The 20,089-nt window shown below is 42.9% G+C and overlaps 3 protein-coding genes across 7 annotated transcripts in view; 2 read left to right on the forward strand and 1 right to left on the reverse strand.

The window, feature by feature from the left end:
- Window positions 1-4,296, forward strand: part of CERS1 (ceramide synthase 1) — a 47,688-nt gene extending 43,392 nt beyond the window's left edge. The window contains exon 7 of the mRNA XM_032230147.1: window positions 3,515-4,296. Within this exon, the coding sequence (XP_032086038.1) occupies window positions 3,515-3,557 (43 nt within the window). The 3' untranslated portion in view covers window positions 3,558-4,296. The remainder of the gene's footprint in view (window positions 1-3,514) is intronic.
- Window positions 4,297-11,445: 7,149 nt separating this feature from the next.
- On the forward strand, window positions 11,446-14,916 carry GDF1 (growth differentiation factor 1). The gene is made up of 2 exons (XM_032233810.1): window positions 11,446-11,770; window positions 14,108-14,916. The coding sequence occupies exons 1-2, from the start codon at window positions 11,497-11,499 to the stop codon at window positions 14,914-14,916; spliced, it is 1,083 nt and encodes a 360-aa protein (XP_032089701.1). The 5' UTR covers window positions 11,446-11,496.
- Window positions 14,917-16,752: 1,836 nt separating this feature from the next.
- Window positions 16,753-20,089, reverse strand: part of UPF1 (UPF1 RNA helicase and ATPase) — a 35,180-nt gene continuing 31,843 nt past the window's right edge. For all 5 annotated transcript variants that reach the window (XM_032216985.1, XM_032217066.1, XM_032217142.1 and 2 more), the window contains exon 24: window positions 16,753-18,684. The gene's annotated coding sequence lies outside the window, so the exon portion shown is untranslated. The remainder of the gene's footprint in view (window positions 18,685-20,089) is intronic.

Genomic DNA, 20,089 nt, shown 5'->3' on the forward strand with positions numbered 1-20,089 from the left:
TTCTAGAAAGAACGTTGTTATGGCTGCATAGCATCTCATTCCTTACAATCCCCTCTCCCATTTTCCCACAATAGAAAATGCATAGTAGAATAATAGAAAGTGTGGCAGGATCTAAAGATCCAAAAGAAAAGATGGCTGCAGGCCTGAAACTCAGTTTCTTCCTCCTAACAATGGCCAGTTGGTTGCTTCTGAGTGGCATACAAAAACAGCGTAAATTACAACTTGAGTCCTGTGATACTGTTGTGTCCCGCCAGCGGAGCTGGTGGCAGACTCAAACATTGAGGAGGCTGGGGAACAACATGGGCTAGTCCTGGAATCGGGGGAAAGCTCTGATGAGGGCTCTGCGTCAGAGGCAGAGATGGGGTCAGGGCTGTCCATCAGTTATCAGCTGCCTTCAGAGTCAGAGATCAGTGGGGCAGAAGAACAGCTGGAGCCTGTTCCCGATGTCCACATGCGCAGAGCTGCCAGGAGAAGGGAGCAGCTAAGGAACAAGGGCCAATTCGGGAGTAAACGCAGTAAACGCACAGGTGGGCGGAGAATGGCCCTCCCATAGGGAATAAAGAGGAGCAAACAGAGTGTTAGAGTTTGCAGGAGACAGTTTGCTTAATTAGTGTGAAGATTTGTTCAGACTCCTTGCCAAGAATTTTCTTGTACAGGGTTGCGTTTGGAAGATATCGGCCTGGCAGCTCTCCAAGCCTGATAAGGTCTATGGTTGTAAATTCACCCTTGGAAGACTCTTTGCTGGATGTGAATGAGAGGAATTCACATTAACTTAATGAAAAGGGGTTTTGTTGGGACAAGGAGTCTGCTTCGTGATTTCGTGATGCCTAGGTCAGAACAGATACCAAATACTTTTCCAATTCCTCCAAATAATTCCCTTTGCGCCAACCCAGGTCCAATACAACTAAAATTTCTCCAAAACAGATTGCAAATACGCTACGTTCTGCACGGAAAGAAGAAATAGGGAGGAATAGCGAGTCTTATAGGCTGACGGAGACCATAAAAAGCATCACTTCCATTGTTAATTATGGAATCTAGCTCTGGCCAGATCCGTTTTTTAGGGAGCAGTGTTTCTCAACCTCTGTAGCTTTAAGGCTGACTGGGGAATTCTGGGAATTGAAGTCTACATAGCTTTGAAGATGCTGAGGCTGAGAAACACTTGACTTGAGAGCAATGGACTTGTTCTCACGTAGGCTTCCCCAGCAGCACGAAGCTGAGTCCTCGTCCCGATAAATCCTTTTTATTTAATTTACAGTTTCCTCTCCAGCAAAATTTCCTCTCCCAGAGTCTTTAAAAATAGGTCACAATTACTGACCTTTATCAGGCCTGGAGAGTGGCACCACAATACTTGGCAAGAATGCAGGAATAAATTAATTGTCTCCTGCAAACTCCACTCCCCTTTTGCACCTTTTATTCCCTATGGAATAAACTTCTACCTGTGGCCTTACTTCCAAGTCAATTCTTGTTCCTTAGCAATAGCAATAGCAGTTAGACTTATATACCGCTTCATAGGGCTTTCAGCCCTCTCTAAGCGGTTTACAGAGTCAGCATATCGCCCCCAACAACAATCCGGGTCCTCATTTTACCCACCTCGGAAGGATGGAAGGCTGAGTCAACCCTGAGCCGGTGAGATTTGAACCGCTGAACTGCTGAACTAGCAGTCAGCTGAAGTGGCCTGCAGTACTGCACTATACCCACTGCGCCACCTCGGCTCTTAGCTGTTCCCTTTGTCTGGCAACTCTGCGCATGTGCACACTGGGAACAGGCTCCAGCTGTTTGTCTGCCTCACTGATGTCTTGACTCTGAAGGCAGCTGATAACTGTCGGACGGCCCTGGCCCCCTCTCTGCCTCCGACGCACAGCCCTCGTCAGAGCCTTCCCCAGACTCCAGGACTGGCTCAGGTTCCTCCCCAACCCTCCTCACTGTTCAAATCTGCTGCCGCTCTGCTCTGCGGGCCACAACAGGACTTAACAACCTTTTAAATTCTACCCTCCTGAGGTGAAGACCAAGAATAGTATCTGTTTCAACTACCCTTCCTCTTTCACTTTCTCAAGGAGGCACTTAGTAGGAAACGGCCCGCACATTTCTTTTAGAGCTGCTGCAAATGATGGAACAGATTAAGGGGGAAGAAAATACTTTCTTACTCAGAAAGTATATTTAAAAAAATAATAATATTTAAAAGTACTGTACACAACCTCAGAGTTAAAAACCGCTGCTTCAATTTCATTCTGCAGTAAATGGGAGAAACTAGTTATTGGGTCTTTTAGGTTAAGCAGGAAAGCCTAAAAGCAATATGACCAGAAATGTCTGAAAGGTGACTTAAGCCAGTAAAAGTCAGGAGTGGAGAATTGGACAATGGAGAGGATATTAAGCTCATGTAGGAGAAATGCCAAATGGTGGAGAAATCCTGTCACTCAGGGCCAAAGACTCCACCCTCTTACACTTTTCCTGAACACCAGAATGATGTTCATTGACAGCTATCTCCGGATTGATCCACAACATACTGCACATTCCTTGGATTGTGGCCTTATGTATCTCAAGTATGGACTTCAGACACTTATTTATGAATTACTAGCCGATAACCCGGCATTGCGCAGGTATTTATTTATAGGGGGCAAATATCCGGACCAAATGTAGGAGTTTTTCCCTTACCAGAGGGAGCCCCCTTGAGAAGATGTTACTATGACAACTCCACTGTGCTGTACAGTAGAAGCCATTTTACAGCAGTACAGTATAAGTCATTTTAAGGCACAACAGGCTGTATCTTAACACACACACCCCTGAGGGGTGTTAGGGGTCTTTTGCCCCCACAATATTTTTCTCCAGAGAGCACTCCCTTCTGTTCCGTTCATGTTAGTAAGGACTTTCCTTATCCCTCCATCTGCTGCCTTCAAGAGGTTCTGAATTCAAGGGGTCCCATATCCCGGTCACCTATTTTATAGATCACAGTGTATCATCAAGAAATCAGTTGCCCTTCCCTATTAGCCCCGGTTCCTACATTAATATACCCTCCATTATTAAGCAGGTTACAAATCAGCTACGGTTTATCCATCCATTCCAACCAATTGTAAGAAATGAAAATAGACCTTGATTTTAAAAAATACTCAATTATATACTTATGGATAGATATGTACAGCTATGCCATACTGGTAGTCCTCAATTCATGACTCCAGTTGAGCCCAAAATTCCTGTTGCTAAACAAGACAATTGTTAAGTGAGCTTTGTCCCATATTACGACCTTTACTGCCAGTTGTTAAATGAATCACTGCAATTAAGTTAAATAACACTTAAGATTCACTTAACACAGTTATTAACAACCACGTTGCTTAGCGACTGAACGTTTTGGTTCCAACGGAGGTCATAAGTCAAGGACTACTCGTATGAGGGGCGATTCCAGGGCCATGCCCACTCCTCTGCATAGCCACGCCCGAGGCCAATGGTCAGAAGGCACGACCGAATAGTAAAAGCTGATTTTTCCTCCCCCACCAATTGTCCTTTTGTTTCTCCTCCATAGAAATCACTTAAAGAACGGCATCGTGAAAGACAAGCGGTTATAGAGGCACTCGCAGAACCACAGAGCCGAATTCTGGAGAAACCCGCAAGGAACCATTCATTCAAACTCCAGCCTGTTCAGGGGTGAACTGAAGAGCTGCCACCCTATTCCGCCCAGGGTTGACAACCAAATTCTAATTGAGGAGCAATCTACAAATTTTCTTTTTTCTTTTAAAAGCCCCCTGGAGTTGGATTTCAAGCTGGATTTCCATTAGCAGTGATGGAAACGAGGAGGAGGAGGTCCATGACGCGTCGTTTAGCCGAGTCAGATTGGAGCAGGGCATTAACACACACACACACACACAAAAATAGCTACTTCCATCCTCTGGTGCATCAATGGCGCCTAGTAGGAAACATTTCCCATCAGGATAGAGGGACGAGGAACTGACAAGTTTTCTGTGGCTTCTGCGCAGCAGGGCCTTCTCTGTGGTGGCCCCAAGAAGGCAGAACTGTTTTCCCCCCTTGGTTCAGGACTCCTGATTGGTTGAAGAGCAGGATGGGCGGAAATCCCTTCAGGATCTCCAGGTGGCAAAAAGCAATGATAGAAAAAGCACATGTGTGAATCGATGAATTTTCAGCCTTGCAAGTTGGGGTTGGAAAGGAGTATCCCACAATGCCCTGCGGCACTTTTTACCCCTGTTCCTTTTTCTAAACCCTGTTTGTTTTCCCCCTTTGTTCTGGTTGGGAGAGGAAAAAGGCGGCAGTACTGTTTTGTCTTAACTGCGTGTATTTGGAGAAGTTGTATATAAAATAAGGCTTGGATTCACAAGATGACGCTTTCTGAATTGTCTTTGAAAACAGGTTTTTTTCTCTTTTGTTTATCTAGCAATATTTATAGTTACACTATACACTGATAACCCAGTGTTGCCCGGGTGTTTATTTATAGGGAGAAAATGTCCGGACCAAACATAATTTCTAATGTTGGATTTTCCCCCTTACCAGAGGGACCCCCACTTGTGGAGTACTGTGAAGCAGTTACACTGTACAGTAGAAGTCATTTTAAGGCACAACAGGCTGTATCTTAACAGAACACACACCACAAGGAGTTTTAGGGGTGTCTTACCCCCACAGTATTTGTTTCCAGAGAGTAAGTCATCTGTGTACCAAGTTTGGCTGGAATTGCTCAAGGCATTCCAGAGTTATGCTGGAACACACACACAAAACACACACACATTTTAAATGTATAGATGATGACAGAGGATGCACCAATCCATATTTAGTTTTCATTTCACAACTCCTGTCGATCACTGCAGTGTTTTCCGGGCAGAGTGATACTCTCTGTCAGAGGCAATCTCTCTCTCAAAATTGAGACATAACTTGGAATAGGAGAGAACAAGAAACTGCAAGCAAGCAGACCTGGAACCTCATTGCTGGGTGATTTTTTCCTTGGTGCCATTTAAATGGTTGGATTGGTTTATTTTAACCATGCTGGCTGAGGAATTCTGGGAGTTGAAGTCCACCCATCTTAAACTAACCAAGATAAAGAAATGAGAAACCGTGCGAGGATGATGGAGGTATGCGTTGCAAAACTCAGAGTGGCTACAATCGTGATTGAATTTCTACTTCCCTCTTTATTTATTTTTTTAACCCAAATCATAATATGACAGGGTTTCAACTGCGTGATTGTGGAACTCTTTCTTGTAATTTTGGGCACTTTTCTCCCTGGACATCCAAGTCTTAGAATCTACTTTTTTTTTTCTTTTTTTTAGAATGAGCTACCATATCCGGAAAGTTTAGAGCAGTGTTTCTCAACCTTGACAACTTTTAAGATGTAAGGACTTCAATTCTCAGAATTCCACAGCCAGCATGATTTTAAAAAGGGAAAGATTCTAATATCATGCTTTCCCAAATACGCATTACAGGTTTTTGGCAGCAGAACAGAAATTGTTTTATCATTGCTTTTCTGGGGTTTTCATACAGCTCTCATACAGCTAAGTTTTAACCTGGATAGTTACATTTTTTCTCTTGCAACCAATGAAATCGATGCCATCTGCTATGGTTTAATCCATATGTATTTAGAATTTCCCATTTCACACCAGAATGCTACTGTGAGCATTAAGGCGTTGAGTTGTGCTTAAAGATGAACATATGTTTACTCACAGCCATGGAATTTCAGGGGCCAGTCTTTCTCTTCGTTTCTTACCCATTATAGCACTGCTAAAAGGTTGAAATCGTAGAATGTTAGCGTTATGCTGGGAAAAGGGGGGGGGGGATTTCAATAAAATTTTGGAATGTTTCCAAAGATTATAACAACTGCAACATGATACAGTTAAAACTGCACATCTCAACATAGACAGTATTTGCATATTACTCATTCAATTCACATGCTATCTCAAAAACGCTTTTTCCAAAAGGCAATTAAGACTTCTTGGGTTTTTTTTTAACTTTTCATCCAAGATGTTTCTTCAGTTCTGAAGTTTTTAATTGAAGAAGTGAAACATTTTCAAAGGGAAAAAAAAAACCTCAAAGATGTCCAGTTGTCTTTTGGAAAAAGCACATTTGGAATAACCATGACCTGGATGATTTGAGAATCTCCACAGACGTTGTTGTTGTTAGTTGAGAAGTTGAGACGTTCCTCCAGGACTTCCTGTCCTCCAGCATCCTCAAGTCCATTTAATCTCAGGCCTACGGCTTCAGTGACTCCATCCAGTCACCTCATTCTCTGTCGTCCCCTTCTTCTTTTGCCCTCCATCTTTCCCAGCATGAGGCTCTTCTCCAGGGAGTCCTTCCTTCTCATCAGGTGGCCAAAGTCTTTGAGTTTCCTCTTCAGGATCTGCCTTTCTAAAGAGCAGTCAGGGTTGATCTCCTCTAGGACTGACCAGTTGGATTGTCTTGAAGTCCAAGGGACTCAGAGCAGGAGTCTTCTCCAGCACCAGAGTTCAAAGGCCTCCATTCTTTGGCGCTCAGCCTTTCTTATGGTCCAACTTTCACAGCCATACATTTCAACTGGGGAAACCATAGCCTTGACTATACACACTTTTGTTGGCAGGGTGATGTCTCTGCTTTTTAGTATTTTTAAAAAACATTTTTTTAGTTTTTGCCCTAGCTTTCCTCCCCAGGAGCAAGCGTCTTTTAATTTCTTGGCTGCAGTCTCCAACTGCGGTGACCTTGGAACCCAGATCCAAGTCTGTCACGACCTCCATTTCTTCCCCATCTATTTGCCAGGAATTGAGAGGGCCGGATGCCATGATCTTAAAGTTTTCTTAATGTTGAGTTTCAAGCCAACTTTTTTTCACTCTCCTCCTCTATGAACATAGATGATTCATATCCTAGGTTTTTTTTAAAGGAGCTCAAGGAAACTTACATGGGGGGGGTCCTTTTTATCCCCACAAGTTTTGGGAGGTAGACTCTGCTGAATGTGTTACTTTAACCTTCTGTACTTGAGAAGGATTTGAACCCAGAGGATCCCACTGCCATCTTTCCCTCTACATCTGATTGACTGAGAAGGTGGGGCTGTCCCAAAGTCAGCCAATGAACTTCTGTGGCTGGAGGGGAGCGGGAATTCAACCTGGATCTCCTCCTTTCTAGCATCCCGGAGAAATTTTGTCCTGCTCTGCTTTATCTTCACGTCGGCACTGTAAAGTTGCCCAAAGAGTTTCACAGATTTTTCAAAGCATTCTTAGTTTCTCCAATAAATCACTTAGCTTTGTGGCTTAATAGGAACAGCCGTTAAGCAGATACCGAACTGGCATCCCTCCATAACCAACCAAAAATACTGGTGCAGCTGGCTGCAACTACACTTTTTTGGGGGGAGGGGGGGCAGAACCGCACCAGGGCCCCAACCCCAGAGGTTGACAGGAAGATGTTCTTTTGGCGAGACTTCCACAGGATGGAAAAAAAATCCCGACTTTGATGTCTGCAAAAGTTAGGTGAGGTAGATTAGATGAAAAGGGGTGGAGTGGCAGCAAATTTGCAATCTGCAAGATTAGGATCACAAAGAGCTTTGAAGTGCATAACTAGAACATTTTTTTGCATGAGAACTGGTTGCATCAGGGGGATGTGAAGATTCACTGCAACCACCACAAAAAAAGGGGGGGGGTGTCGTCAAAATGGCATTTCCTGAGACATTAAGGTGGGCAATTCCTTTTCGAGGCTGTGAGGTTGATCAGGAAAGATGCTGGATTAGGCGATGGGAGGTGTAAATTGCAAATCTGTCCTCAACCATAGAGAAACACTGCCTCCCTCCTACTCCAACTCACCTCATGGGATAATTGTGAGGAAAAAAATGGAGGATGAAATACAACATTCCTTTGCTTGAAATCTTGAACTATATGACATCTAATCGAGTTTCTGAAACCTACTGGCCAGTTTTGGCAAGCATTTGCAGGCAGAGGGATGTTTACAGATATTCCTCGACTTACAACAGTTCATTTAGTGACCATTCAAATGGTCACTAAAACCATGGCATTGAAAAAAGTGACTTATGACCTTTTTTCACACAGCCAATGCAGCATCCCCATGACCACGTGATTAAAATTCAGAACCTCGGCCACTGTTTCATATTTATGACGGTTGCTGTGTCCTGAGGTCATGGGTTCAACTTTTACAACCTTCTGAAAAGCAAAGTCAATGGGGAAATCAAAGTCATTTAACAACCATATTACTAACTGAACAACTGCAATGATCCACTTAACAACTGTGGCAAGAAAGATCTTAATTTGGGGCAAAGTTCACTTAACAAACGTCTCACTTAACAACAGAAATGTTGGCCTCAATTATTTTGAGGACTACTTTTAATTTCTTTTAGGAAGATGGAGGAGGGGGGGATGATGAGACTGGAGACTTGATTTTTCTCTGGTTTGGGGTGATCCATTTTTAGAGATTAATTTTCATTTTTCATGATCTTAAGCCTTTGAAGAAAAAAAAATATCGCTGGAAGCAATACTGCAAGAGTTATAATGCAGTCTCGAATTACCACTTCCTTATTTAACTAAATTATATACCGACCATTTCATTGTTTGGGGTCAACTCTGGACAGCTTACAATTTTAAAAAGAGAAATATAAAAATTAGGAGTGCTGTGGGTTAAACCCACTTTTTGTTAATGCCTCTGGTGTTTCTTCAGCAAAAGCTAAATGAAGGCAGGCAGGAGAGGCCTTTGTAATGCAAATAGACGTACTTCCCCTTCAGGCAAGTTCAGGGTTTTAAAAAAACTACTAAGGTTGTTGCAGAAAAAAGAAGAAGACAGACCTCTAGAAAAGATAGTAATATATCTAGTCAATCAATGTTCATGGCATCACGTTTTTCACAAGAGTTTAGTTCACAAAAGCCTTTCAGGGTGCTGGATTTGAATAAGTCTCTGCAAGATCCCTGCAGCTTTCTTATCAAGCATTGTCCTTTCTTCATCTTTTCTTTCCTTTCCTTCAGCCACAACTGTACATATGTAATTTTTCCTTCCTCTGGATGATGTTCTATCTAAATGCTCTGTGATTTGCAAATACTTTATCCAATCAGTATTATTGAGGTGTGAAGTTTCCACAAGATCCTAACCCTCCAGAGTCCTCAATGTGACCTTCTCCTATTTAATCTCTTTTAAGATTATCTGAAGGAAAGATAAAGTGGGAAGCCAGCAAAAGCTGCAAAGTAAAAACAGCCTCAAGCACACTCTGCATTTCTAAAGTGCTTCAAAGTTCTTCAAAAAGTTCCATCAGGATTTTAAGGGTTTTATTTTCACACAAGTCACTGGACCCAAGTTTATTTTTCGCTCACCTTATTTTTACAGGTAACGCAAGCTGGCAAACATACCTAGTACTCTTTCCTCCTCCCATTTTCCCATAACCCTGAGAGGTTGTTTGGGCTAAGGTGACTGGTTTAAAGTCACCCAGCAGGCTTTTATGCCTAAAGTGGGGCTAACAGCTTCCAAAATTCAGGTCTGGTGATTTAATCCCTAGGCCAAACTCTTCACAGAATGCACTGGCCAAGATATTAAAAAAAAATAATACACTTAAGTCCCAACCAGGATGCAAGACTTGGCTTTAACCTTGGTGTATTATTGTTACGTCCATGGAGATGGACTATGGTCCAATCATCTGGACTATGGTTTTTTTCCTCCTATGAACATGTTTCGCTTTTCTTCTGAATTGAAGAAGCTCCTTGGATGAGAAGTGAAACATTTTCAAAGAAAAAAAACAAGGAAGTCTAGTTTCCATTTGGAAAAAGCATCTTTGGGACAACCAGACCTGGATGGTTGAGAATAGACATAATAAAGGTAAAAGGTTCCCCTCACACATGTGCTAGTCATTCCCGACTCTAGGGGGCAGTGCTCATTTCTATTTCAAAGCCAAAGAGCCAGCGCTGTCCAAAGACATCTCCTTGGTCATGTGGCCAGCATGGAACGTTGTTACCTTCCCACCAAAGGTGGTTCCTATTTTTCTACTTGCATTTTTATGTGGTTTTGAACTGTGAGGTTGGCAGAAGCTGGGTCAAGTAACGGCAGCTCCCTCCATTACGGGGTGCTAGGGATTTGAACTGCCGACTTTTCTAATTGACAAGCTCAGCATCTTAGCTACTGAGTCCAATTAATCAGTGGAATGGCTTTCCACTAGAACTTGCAGGTGCTCCAATACTGGAGGTTTTTAAGAAGAGCTTGGACAGAGCTTTGTTTGAAATTGTATACTGTATAGGGTTTTCTGTTGGAGAAGGGAGCTGGACTAGACATAATACACCAAGGTTAATTCCAAGCCTTGCATCCTGGTCCCAAGGTTAATTCCAAGCCTTGCTTTCATAAGTGAATGGGAGACCACCAGAGTCGGAGCCAACACTCTTTTTGCCAAGGAAAGGACACATGTGGTGTCAGCACATAGGCAAGGGCCAAGCTCTGTGGACTGTATATTTTTTAAATAAGCACTATGATTGATGGGTTAATGGTGGATTAATCTAGATTGTTTTTCCTTGATTAGTTACCATCCATTGCTTCTTGTTCTGAAGGCAGAGCAAGACACCATGGGTGGAAACTAATCAAGGAGAGAATCAACCTAAAACTAAGGAGAAATTTCCCCGATAGGGAGAACAATTAATCAGTGGAATGGCTTTCCACTAGAACTTGTAGGTGCTACAATACTGGAGGTTTTTAAGAAGTGCTTGGACAGAGTTTTGCTTGAAATAGTATACTGTATGGCAGTTGTCACCATCTGGTGGTCTATGGCAGTGTTTTTCAACCTTTTTTCATGAAAAAAATTACGAGGCACACCACCATTAGAAAATGTTAAAAAAAATTAACTCTGTGCCTATATTGACTATATATAAAGTAATTTTCCCACGGCACACCTTATACTATGTCACGGCACACTAGTGTGCCGCGGCACAGTGGTTGAAAAACACTGGTCTATGGACCACTGGTGGTCCTTGAGGAAACTTTGGTGGCCCGCAGCAAAATTATTTGCATTTTAATAGCACTAAATATACTATTTATCTTCTTTAAAAAATTCATATCAGTGGTCCGCAGGATTTAAAATTTATGAATTTAGTGGTCCCTGAAGTCCAAAAGGTTGGTGACCCCTGCTGTATAGTGTTTCTGGTTTGAGCAGGGGGCTGGACTAGAAGACCTCCAAGGTCCCTTCCAACTCTGATATTCTAACCCCCACCTTCATAGATTGAGGTTTGCCTTTATTTTAAACATTGGTATCTGTTGGTGGCCTTGAGGGCCTCAGAGGAAGCCAAGCCCCACTTTCCCCTCCCCCATCTTACCTGAAAGCCACCCCTGCTGGGGAGGGAGGCCTGCCCGTACATTCCCTCAGGGCCTGTTCTGCCCCTCCCCAGAGACCCTTCGGAGGTGGTGGTGGGGAGGGGGTCCACCTCCAATGCTTAAAAGGCTGGATCTCTCCTCCTCTCTCACTTTCTCAGATCGCCTTCCTTCCACTCTCCAGGAAGGTCCTTCCCTGCCCAGGAGCCCAGCGCGCCTCGGCCTTTCCTCTCCAAGCCGACGCCATCGTCCTCGCCTTCCCTCATGGGAACTCTGGGCCTGGGAGTCCTGTTGGGGCTCGGGGTGCTGCTCTGGATCTTCCCGGGGGTAGGGTCGGCGTTGCACCCTCAGGAAACGGTGCTCCTGAGATCCCTGGGGCTGAAAACCAGGCCCAGCCCCAGGTCGCCTGCTCCGGTGCCGCCCTGGCTATGGAAGATGTTCCAGACAAGAAGCGAGGCGTCCAAGGAGTCCCGGAACCCGTGTTGGGTGGAGGAATTCCAAGTCCCTGGAAACGTCATTCGGGTTTTCCCCGACCAAGGTAAGCTCAGGGGGGGGGAACCGGGATGGGAGGCGATTGTAAAAACGTGCGAGCGCGCGTTAAATCCTCACTCCCAGCCGGGCCTTTTTCCTTTAATCCAAGGAGTAGCGCTGAAGCGATGGAGCGCGCGCGCGCAACGCGCTTGGTTGCAAACCCGGCACGTGGGAATCTGCTTTCTGACCTCGTGGAACCCCGAATCTGTGGTCGGATTTCCCAGAAACTGACCCAGGGGAACCCCTGAGTACGTGCACTGCGACTTGCAACCGCTTGATCCTTTCCTTTCGGAGGTTTATTTAGGGGGGAACCCGGGCGCGCGCTTGCAGAAAGATAAGCGCCTTCTTTATTACCTTTGCATGCTTCCCGGTTTTTTTTCTCCCCTGTTGCAAACCGCTTGATTTTTTTTTTTCCTTTCTCGGGTTTTATTTTAGAGGGAGCCCAGGCGCGTTTGCAGAAAGAGAACTCCTTGTTGATTAAATTTACATGCCTCCCGGTTTGTTTGTCCCTTGTTACCCTGAGTGCGAGCAGTGCGCCTTGCAACCCGCTTCATCCTAACTTTCCGAAGTTTTAGAGGGAGCCCAGGCACGTTTGCAGAAAAATAGCGCCTTATTTATTAAATTTACATGCCGCCCGGTTTCCCCCCCCCCCTTCCTGTTTCTGGATTCCGGATGGCTAGTTCTTCCTTTTCTTTACGGGGATTTGCGCTTCGTTATCTCAGCCTTCCAGTTACAAAACAACAAATGCCACGTGAAATCAATGAAATTTGGGCGATCAGTGCCCAGCAAAATATTAACGGTCAGTTGTCCTTATCAGTGGCATGGTTATGAAGCTCGGCTATTCCTATTGGGTTGCGGCAGTTGGTTTCCAATCAAGTTGGCGGGTAGGGAGAAATGATTGGATTTGGAAAAGTTTTCCTTTGGAACGTGCGTACTTGGTTTGCAACTTGCGTGGGAAGCTGAAGGAAGCGGCCGTGGCACTTGTAACAAAAATGGGCGATTGTTTTTAAACGAATTAACACAGAGGAAAAACAAGGCGGGGGTGGGTGGGGGGGAGGAAGCGGTCACAGAAAAACCCACAATATATTTCTGTAGGTGACAAAAGTATACCTTGGGATACAATTGGAACTGCTAATATTTGAGCCGTTTTAGTTAACAAGGAGAAAATGGAGTGGGGGAAGGAAAATTAAATTAATCCACATTTCAAATTAGTCTTCTAAATGAGGATTCCACCAATAAGATTTTTTTAAACTCTACTTGGAAGATGCGATATTTCTATTCCCCCAATGTTATCACTTTGAGATCCCAAAGAGGAAAAAGTCTCAAGCCATCTCCCTGCCTCTTGTTCCATTCATTCCTTGCCATTTTTTTAAAAAGTCACTTTTAACGTTAATATCTACAATTTTAATGTTTTTTCGTGTTGTTTTTATTTGGTGGTAAGTCCATAGAGTCACCTCTAGGCGAGATGGGTAAGCATATAAATTTAATAAAAACATAAATAAAAATGTAACAAAGGAATAAAATTCTCTTTTTGAAGGGTAAAGTTGTAGCTTTAAGAAGGTACCTTTCTAATTGCTGCTAAACACAGCTCCTGAAATCTGCATTAGGGCAGCCCTAATTAATTCAATTAATTAATGGATTAAAAGAAAAATGCTCAGCCAGAATAGTTTTCAAATTGGCTGGATTTCCTTTATTTTTTTTCCTTTTTCTTGCATCTGGCCAACTAAATTCTCATTTCATGAGTTTCCAGCATTGTGGAATGTGCATCCAACTTTTTCCAGAGAAAGACCAAACCAAATTCAAACCCATTGCTTGACTAAATGACCTTGGTGACTAGGTCATAATAGTGGAACTAGGACAAACTTGAGCTCTTTCTAAGAAAAGTTAAATCAACATACAGGTAGCCCTCGACTTACAACAGCTCACTTAGTGACCTTCAAAGTTACAGCAGCACTTTCTGAGTAACCTGTTGCTTTTTTTGTCACCATTGTAGCTGCAAATGGTTGCTAACCCATCAAGTTACGTTAAGTTGGGTGGCTTATACATTTTATAAATAAAATAAATGAGGTAGTCACTAAACCAGGATTACAGGTATATTTACAAGGGATCTCTTCCACCTTAGTTTTTCAGAATGACTTTGCCTCTCTATGGTAGGCTGGGATAGAAGACGGATTAAAAATGTTAAGGTGCTAAAAATAAATCAAATTCTTTCAGTCCTAAATGTTTAGTGAGGGACATTGTTGTTTGTCTGATAGTTGCTCCCTTCTCCCCTTACCCCAAATGCTTTCTGTCTGGTAACATTCTGATAACCCCAAAGTGCTTTTGATTTCTACACCCACTCTAGGACAATTGATCCACCGAGAAGAACCCCCAAGTTGGATATGTTTACAAAAACGGCTATATTTTAATTTCTCTGCCCTGGAGGAAGGGGAGCAGTTGACCCTGGCCCAGCTGGAGATTCAGTTCAGCCACAACCAGTACCAGGGTTCCAGCTCCGTTCATCCCTTCGAGTTAAGCCTCTATCGGGCTCCCCAGATGACCTTGCGTGGCATGTCCGCCCATACTTACAGCCGCCAACTCCTGGTGGAGCAATCCTTCGTCCACCTGCGCAAGTCCTTTGCCTTCAACCTGACCGAGCTGGCGAAGGAATGGCAGACTCCATCCAAGAACTTGGGCTTGCTCCTTGAAATTAGCCTCCCAGCGTCACCCGAGAGAAGCTTATGCTCCAAGCTCCATTCCATGCTCAGCACCTCCCTGTTGGTGGTTTCCCTCACTCCTGGGCAGTGCAAAAGCCCCAGGAAAAGGCGCAGCGCTTACTACAGGCCAGTCTCCGCCAGCAACATTTGCAAACCCCGCCGGTTGTACATCAGCTTCACCGAAGTCGGTTGGGAGAATTGGATCATTGCTCCACAGGGTTACCTGGCCAACTACTGCCTCGGCGAATGCCCTTTTCCCCTGACCGAGGAACTCAACAGCACCAACCATGCCATCTTGCAAACCATTGTGCATTCTCTGGACCCCGCTGGGACCCCTCAGCCTTGCTGTATCCCCGTCCGCCTTTCCCCAATCTCCGTTCTGTACTATGACAACAATGATAACGTGGTGTTGAGACATTACGAGGACATGGTGGTGGATGAATGCGGCTGTCGGTGAGATGATTCACCAGATTCTCCTTGGTTATTGCTGTTTCATCAACCTCTTCCTGCTGTATCTTTAGTTGAGCCACCAGATGTTCAGTTATGGTCATCTAGTTCATAATCTCCTTATGAGTGGCTAGAGGAGCCACATAGTTGAGGGGCATTAAAGTGGGATGTAAAATGCTTTTGTCCAAAATTGCTGGAGTTGTGTACAATTTATGGAGAGGCTATGTCTTACAATTTATCACATACCATTTATTTTTAGATGCAAGTTAAATAATTTGTTAATTGTTCCTAGGATCAAAGTCATCAGAATTGGTTTTACAAAAGTAATATATTATTTTAAATCGCTGTACGGTTTATTTTTAAAATTTCTTTATCAATGATCTTGGTTATTAAATAAACAAAAACTGTGAAGCTTGTGTTATTTAGGATTGTCCTTCAAACCAAATTCCATCAAATTTGCTTGCGTGGGAATGCTTGATTTCTAAAACAAGACCAAACACTTATCAAAAGAACATGGGAAGAATCTGCTAGACCAAAGTCTTAATAAATTTGTGTACAGTGCAGCTGATACTTTTTTCTATGTGGGGCACATAGTATTTGATATTTGATAGTATTTGATATTTGCATTATTTCTGCAAATGCAGATGCTGCCATCTAGGGCTTCTGCTGTATGCATTTCTTAAAAGCTAGCAGCCACCATAATTGGATTATATGAAAATTCTGAAATTTTCATGCTAGATGTGGAGGGCCACTAACAAATGTAGAGTACATGTTTTTTGGATTCTGAATCTTCACCTTTTACTAACTAGTAAATGCATTCTGAAGAGAGACTGCAGACAGGACTGGATTTTAAAACTGTGATATAAAGTGAAGCATGTCCCTAGTTAACAAAAAATCAGGAATGGCCAATGTTAAAAACACAAATTATTCCTGCATATACATTTGATGCAGAGTAAAGTAGTGCACAATACTGTGTAAGAAATTCCAAGAGAAACTTCTTCCTTTGCCCCTGAGTGCTGATTGCACGAATATGGTATGCTCTTGTTAAATACCTTTCTTAAGAGGGGGATCAGCAAAAGCCAATACAATTTTAAAAAATACAGAATGAATGTTTGTGTGTGTGTGTGTGTGTCATATTGAACTGTTCTGACTGAAAGACTCCTTGTAGGTTTATTGCTAGACATCTTAACAACTAAACATCAGAATGTTGAGTCCCCAGGCACAGAATGCAAGCATTTTTTATTAATTTGATGAGAAACAGATTTTAAAACAAACTGAGACAGGAAAAAAAAATCAGCACCCCGCTAGCACTGATGTTCTGGTGGGGTTTTGCATTGAAACTCAGCATTTTATAATCGCTACAAAGGCGGGCGGGCGGGGAGGTCAACACAAAGAGGCAAGCATTTGCTACCTAAGTGAAATGTGAAGAGGGAAGGGGAAGGAGGTGAGGAAGACAGTGGAAGGACGAGGGAGCTACATTTACTCAGTGGATTGCATTGCACAGAGGTTTAGCGCTTAAGTCTAGCTCAAAAATCTACACGGCCACACAGCGAAGGGGATGGCAGAAGAAAAGAAATTTAACAAGCAGTTCTCCAACAGTCTGAATAAAGATTCCACGTTTCAGGCAGGAAGGTGGCCTGTCTCCCTTTCCCATACACATGGTAGAAGTCTAAACTCTGGAGACATTTTCAATTAATAAGAACAATTGCAGATTTTCAATTCATGTGTCCCCCTCTTCCAGAACCTGCAATATAAAGCAAGGCCCAGTGAATGCTAAACAGGCAAAAGAAGCCAGATAGGCTTTCTTGCATAACGGTATTGAGGTTGTGGTGTTTTTTTTTTTTTGGGGGGGGGGGGGGAAGGGCAAAAGTGGGAATGAACATTATACAAAATGTCCAATTTTTTAAAATAAAAAGGAGGTGGTTCTAAAGTTCATCCATGTAAAGCTAGGGTGGGGGGATTCTTCAACATATACAAAAAGTTAAAATGGACGCTTACAGCCCTTTGGTTGGAAAAGAAAGCTAAATTAATTCTGTTTTTTTGTTTTTAAATCGCACAACTGGGCAGTTGGTCAAAAGTGTCTTGGTTAAAGGAAACCCCACCTTTGGTGGCAAGAAAAACCAAACCAATCATAGGCTAAAGAGGCCGGCGGTCTCAATATTTTTAATGCAGAGATGCATGCTTTTCTGCTGTGAGCCAGGGTGACTTCTTTGTGGGTGTTTTTTCTTTCATTCTTCAAAAATTGCCCCTTTTTCCAGTTGGGATTTGAAATGATAAAATCTGACTGAGGGTCCTGCACCTTCATGTGGTCTCCAGCTTTGTTTAAACTTCTGATGCTCATTCTGCAGCTGAACGTCAAGAAAAAAAAATAACCCTCCATGCCAAAGATAGATTTTTGCCCCAGAGTGGCCACCCCTTAAAATATCTGCCTGCTCTTCCTCCCCAAACTATCTCAATATATCATCAGAGAAGCTTTACTTCAAAACCAATATAATCCCCTGTTTCCACTACAGTTTTCCCAATGTCGGCAGCAACTAATAAAAAAAAAAGCAGATCAATCCCAGCGTTCTTCCTTCTCAGGGGCCAAAGGGCACACGCTCCTCCTCTCCCTTCTGTAAAGCAGATACCTTAAACCAACAGCCCAGAGAAGAGCCCAGGCAGGAACCAATTAAAACTTGACAAACACCGTTCTCATTTCTCCACTGCACTGGCAGGATACATTGGGTTCCTTGCAAAGATACGCCTCTCCCCCAAGAAGAAGAGTTTGATTGACTGAAATCACACACAAGAGATTGGTATTCCTACTTGCGTTAAAACGTACAGATATAGATAATATATATGTATCTTTTATGGTTTCGTTTGTTCTTTTTTTTTAAGCATCTCAAAACAAGGATTTTCCTCCAGGTCCACTACTAAATTTCAGAGACAAACTTCTAAAAAAAAAAATATCCAGTGCTTCTTTGAATTTCTTTTAAAAGAAAAAAGAAAAAAAGAACCACCCCATCATCTTGCCATTCGGACTGTGGGTGAAGCCGCACAAGGCTCAAAGCCAGATCTTGGGACAGCAAAACCCACATCATCTCAGAGTCGAGTACCAGTCACAGCTGGCTTCCCCACAAGCTTCAGGACGTTTTCTCTTGGATGGTGTGCTTGTTCCTAAAAAGGCCAACAAGGTCTTCCTGCCTTCCTTCCTTCTTTTCTTTCTTTCCTTCTTTTCTTTCCTTCTTTTCTTTCTTTCCTTTCCTTTCTTTCTTTCCTTCTCTTGAAAACAAAAAACCTGGAGAGATTGGTACATGAACAACTCTGAGATGGGGGTTTTTCCTCTTCCCCACCTGTTCTAACTGTGAAACCCTGCTTGCAATACGAACGGAATGAAATGATTCTTCTAAGACCCTTCCTCTCTTTCTCAGTGGGTGTGTTGGTGGCAGGGGAGGGGACAGGGAACTTCGCTGACCACTCAGTTCTTCCAGGGCGAGTTAGTTCTCCCTCCCAGTGAGGTGCCAGTTGGTCCTCCGGTGCTTCTCTTCCCATCTCCGGTCAGTCTCCTTGCCTCAGTGAGCTAGCAGTGGGCTCTCTTCTTTCTCTTTCGCTCTCTCGCTCTTCTTTCTCCTCCTCTCCGTTGGTTTCTCTCTTTTTATCCCTCTCTCTCCTGTTGCTCTCACAGAGTCGCTTCAGTTTTAGCAGTGGAAAACAGGTATCCATTTTATTTTATTTTTATTACCCTGAATAAATTGCTGTTGAACTAAGCTCCACATAAGCTTAGCTCTTCTCCTTCAACCTAAAGGAAAGACAAAGGGGTCATTAACATTGCAAGGTCTGGGTTAAATTTCTGAAAACTTTCTTTATCAAAAATAGTTCAATGAATTGAGCATAGCCGATCCATAATATATTATCACTGCCATAACAATGCCCAGAGCCATAACGGGCTGGGACAGCCTATAAATGTTATCAATGAATTAGTAAAACTACAGTTAAATTTTAAAAACCAAGAAGACAGTGCCACTGCTTCCAAAGTAGCACTTTCTCATTCATCTTACTCAAGATTTTCTTCAAGAGGCCCAAACATACCCAGAAGCAAATCATAAACTAAGTTGTTAGTAGAATGTTTGTTTTCACAGTTGTAAAGAACCAGGCCCTTTACACAATAGGTAAAGGTAAAGGTTCCCCTCGCACATACAGTACTGTGCAAAAGTTTTAGGCAGGTGTGAAAAAAGGCAAAGGGTGGTCACACCAAATATTGATTTGATTTAGATTTTTTTTGTTCACTCACTTTGCATTTTGAAAATTGACAGAAATAAACAATCATTATTTATATTTCTGAAAGCATTCTTTGTTTACAGCATTTTTTCATACCTGCCTAAAACTTTTGCACAGTACTGTATGTGCTAGTCATTCCCAACTCTAGGGGGCGCTACGTATCTCTGTTTCAAAGCTGAAGAGCCAGCACTGCCCAAAGACTTCTCTGTGGTTATGTGGCTAGCATGACGAAACGCCAAAGGTGCATGGAATGCTGGTACCTTCCCACCAAAGGTGGTCCCTATTTTTCTAATTGCATTTTACATGCTTTCAAACTGCTAGGTTGGCAGAAGCTGGGACAAGTAATGAGAGCTCACTCCATTACGTGGCGCTAGGGATTTAAACTGTCAACCATTCTGATCGACTACCTTAGAATCTTAGCCACTGAGCCCTTACTTTACCCAATTAAAAAACCCAAAATGATAGAAACAATTGATATGTGAGTCTTGCCTCTACTTGCATTTAATATGGAGAAAGAAACTGCCTCTCATCCTGACAATTCCATTCAGATAGCCTGATCAACAGCCATTGTTTAAATGCCCATCTATTAAGGTTTTCAATGTTTGAAAGATGGTCTGTTTATTGATTTTTGTCAGTTTATTAGCTGTCCAACTCCAATGGAATATATGTTGTGGCACAATGCCTCGTATGAAATGCTTCATTTGATTAGACATAAATTTACCCATTCAAATTTCACAGGGGATTCCCAAACAGAGACTTAAGAGACAGAGAAAAACATTTTGTTTTGTTTTTTTCAAATCTCAAAAATATGATAAAAGCAAGGTGTTTTTCTCAGCAGAACCTAAACCCGAGGTTGCATTGCATCTGAAGAAAAAAAGGGGAATGTAATTTTGTGATCTTGGAACTTTTTCCTAAGTTGGGGACTA

Source organism: Thamnophis elegans, chromosome 1 (genome assembly GCF_009769535.1).
Source record: "Thamnophis elegans isolate rThaEle1 chromosome 1, rThaEle1.pri, whole genome shotgun sequence".
Taxonomy (NCBI): Eukaryota; Metazoa; Chordata; class Lepidosauria; order Squamata; family Colubridae; genus Thamnophis; species Thamnophis elegans.

Excerpts from the sequence above, each read along its gene's own strand:
- GDF1 (XM_032233810.1), top strand. The coding sequence starts at position 11,497 with ATGGGAACTCTGGGCCTGGGAGTCCTGTTGGGGCTCGGGGTGCTGCTC. Across the intron at positions 11,771-14,107 it reads TCGGGTTTTCCCCGACCAAG|GACAATTGATCCACCGAGAA; the intron begins GTAAGCTCAGGG and ends CACCCACTCTAG.